Source organism: Octopus bimaculoides, chromosome 29 (genome assembly GCF_001194135.2).
Source record: "Octopus bimaculoides isolate UCB-OBI-ISO-001 chromosome 29, ASM119413v2, whole genome shotgun sequence".
Taxonomy (NCBI): domain Eukaryota; kingdom Metazoa; phylum Mollusca; class Cephalopoda; order Octopoda; family Octopodidae; genus Octopus; species Octopus bimaculoides.
The window spans coordinates 1,706,044-1,706,957 of record NC_069009.1 but is presented as its reverse complement, the minus strand read 5'-3'; the positions used below and the strand labels follow the sequence as shown (position 1 = coordinate 1,706,957).

Sequence of the window (914 nt, the reverse complement as noted above, 5' to 3'; positions counted from 1 at the left end):
GAATGGGGGTAGCTGATGAAGGAAAATGTTCTCTATGTGGCCTTTGTGTGTTCTGTACTCTGGTTATTATTATTTTCTTGTCTACGTTTTGTTTGCAATGTCCTGTACCCAGATATGCACCTATATATACAGGTAGACGTAGGTGTGCACATGCCTGTACGTATATATGCATATACTCATTATTTGTTTTATATATATGTGTGTGTGTGTGTGTGAGAATACATATGCATACATTATATGTGCACCTGCATGTATGTGTGCATGTACACAAGCACAATTTTCATGTATATATGTTTGTACATATACAGACAGTCATGTATGTGTACACACACACACACACATTTGTGTATGTATACATACATATATATATGAGCACACACACACTTGTGTATATGTGTGCATACACACGTGTGTGTGTGTATGTGTATTATATTTATTGTAGTGTATAATATTAAGCATCCATAATGGGATGGTCACAGTTGGAGCATCTCTGATCATATGTCTACTGGATCAGTACTAACAACTATAGCCACTGTACACTCGATGGTGTATAGGTCTGGAGGACCAAGACTCGGGGTTAAATAACAGCAACTGTCTTACCTTTTGGTATTACTTCAAAGGAATATTTCACATTCCTCCAGCTGATGTAATTACTGACGTTGCCTTGTAATGAGAAAGTCCCAGTGCTGTTCGGTTGCACAAGGATGGAATAAGACCCTGAGAGGGAGCCGTTTGTCAGGATGTCTTCAATACACACAGATCCTTTGTCTGAGGGAAGCAGTGTCCAGCAGAACCGGACAGGACCACTGTGAAACAGAGAATGGAAGTGAGTGACCGAGAGGAGTGGGTAGCAGCAATAATCAGGCAATGACGGGCAGGGCAACGACGGGCAGGGCAACGACGGGCAGGGCAAC

At 41.7% G+C, this 914-nt stretch overlaps 1 protein-coding gene across 1 annotated transcript in view; it reads right to left on the bottom strand.

The window, feature by feature from the left end:
* Positions 1 to 562: 562 nt before the first annotated feature.
* Positions 563 to 914, bottom strand: part of LOC106884133 (uncharacterized) — a 14,808-nt gene continuing 14,456 nt past the window's right edge. The window contains exon 5 of the mRNA XM_014935365.1: positions 563 to 806. Coding sequence (XP_014790851.1) covers positions 578 to 806 — 229 coding nt within the window. The 3' untranslated portion in view covers positions 563 to 577. The remainder of the gene's footprint in view (positions 807 to 914) is intronic.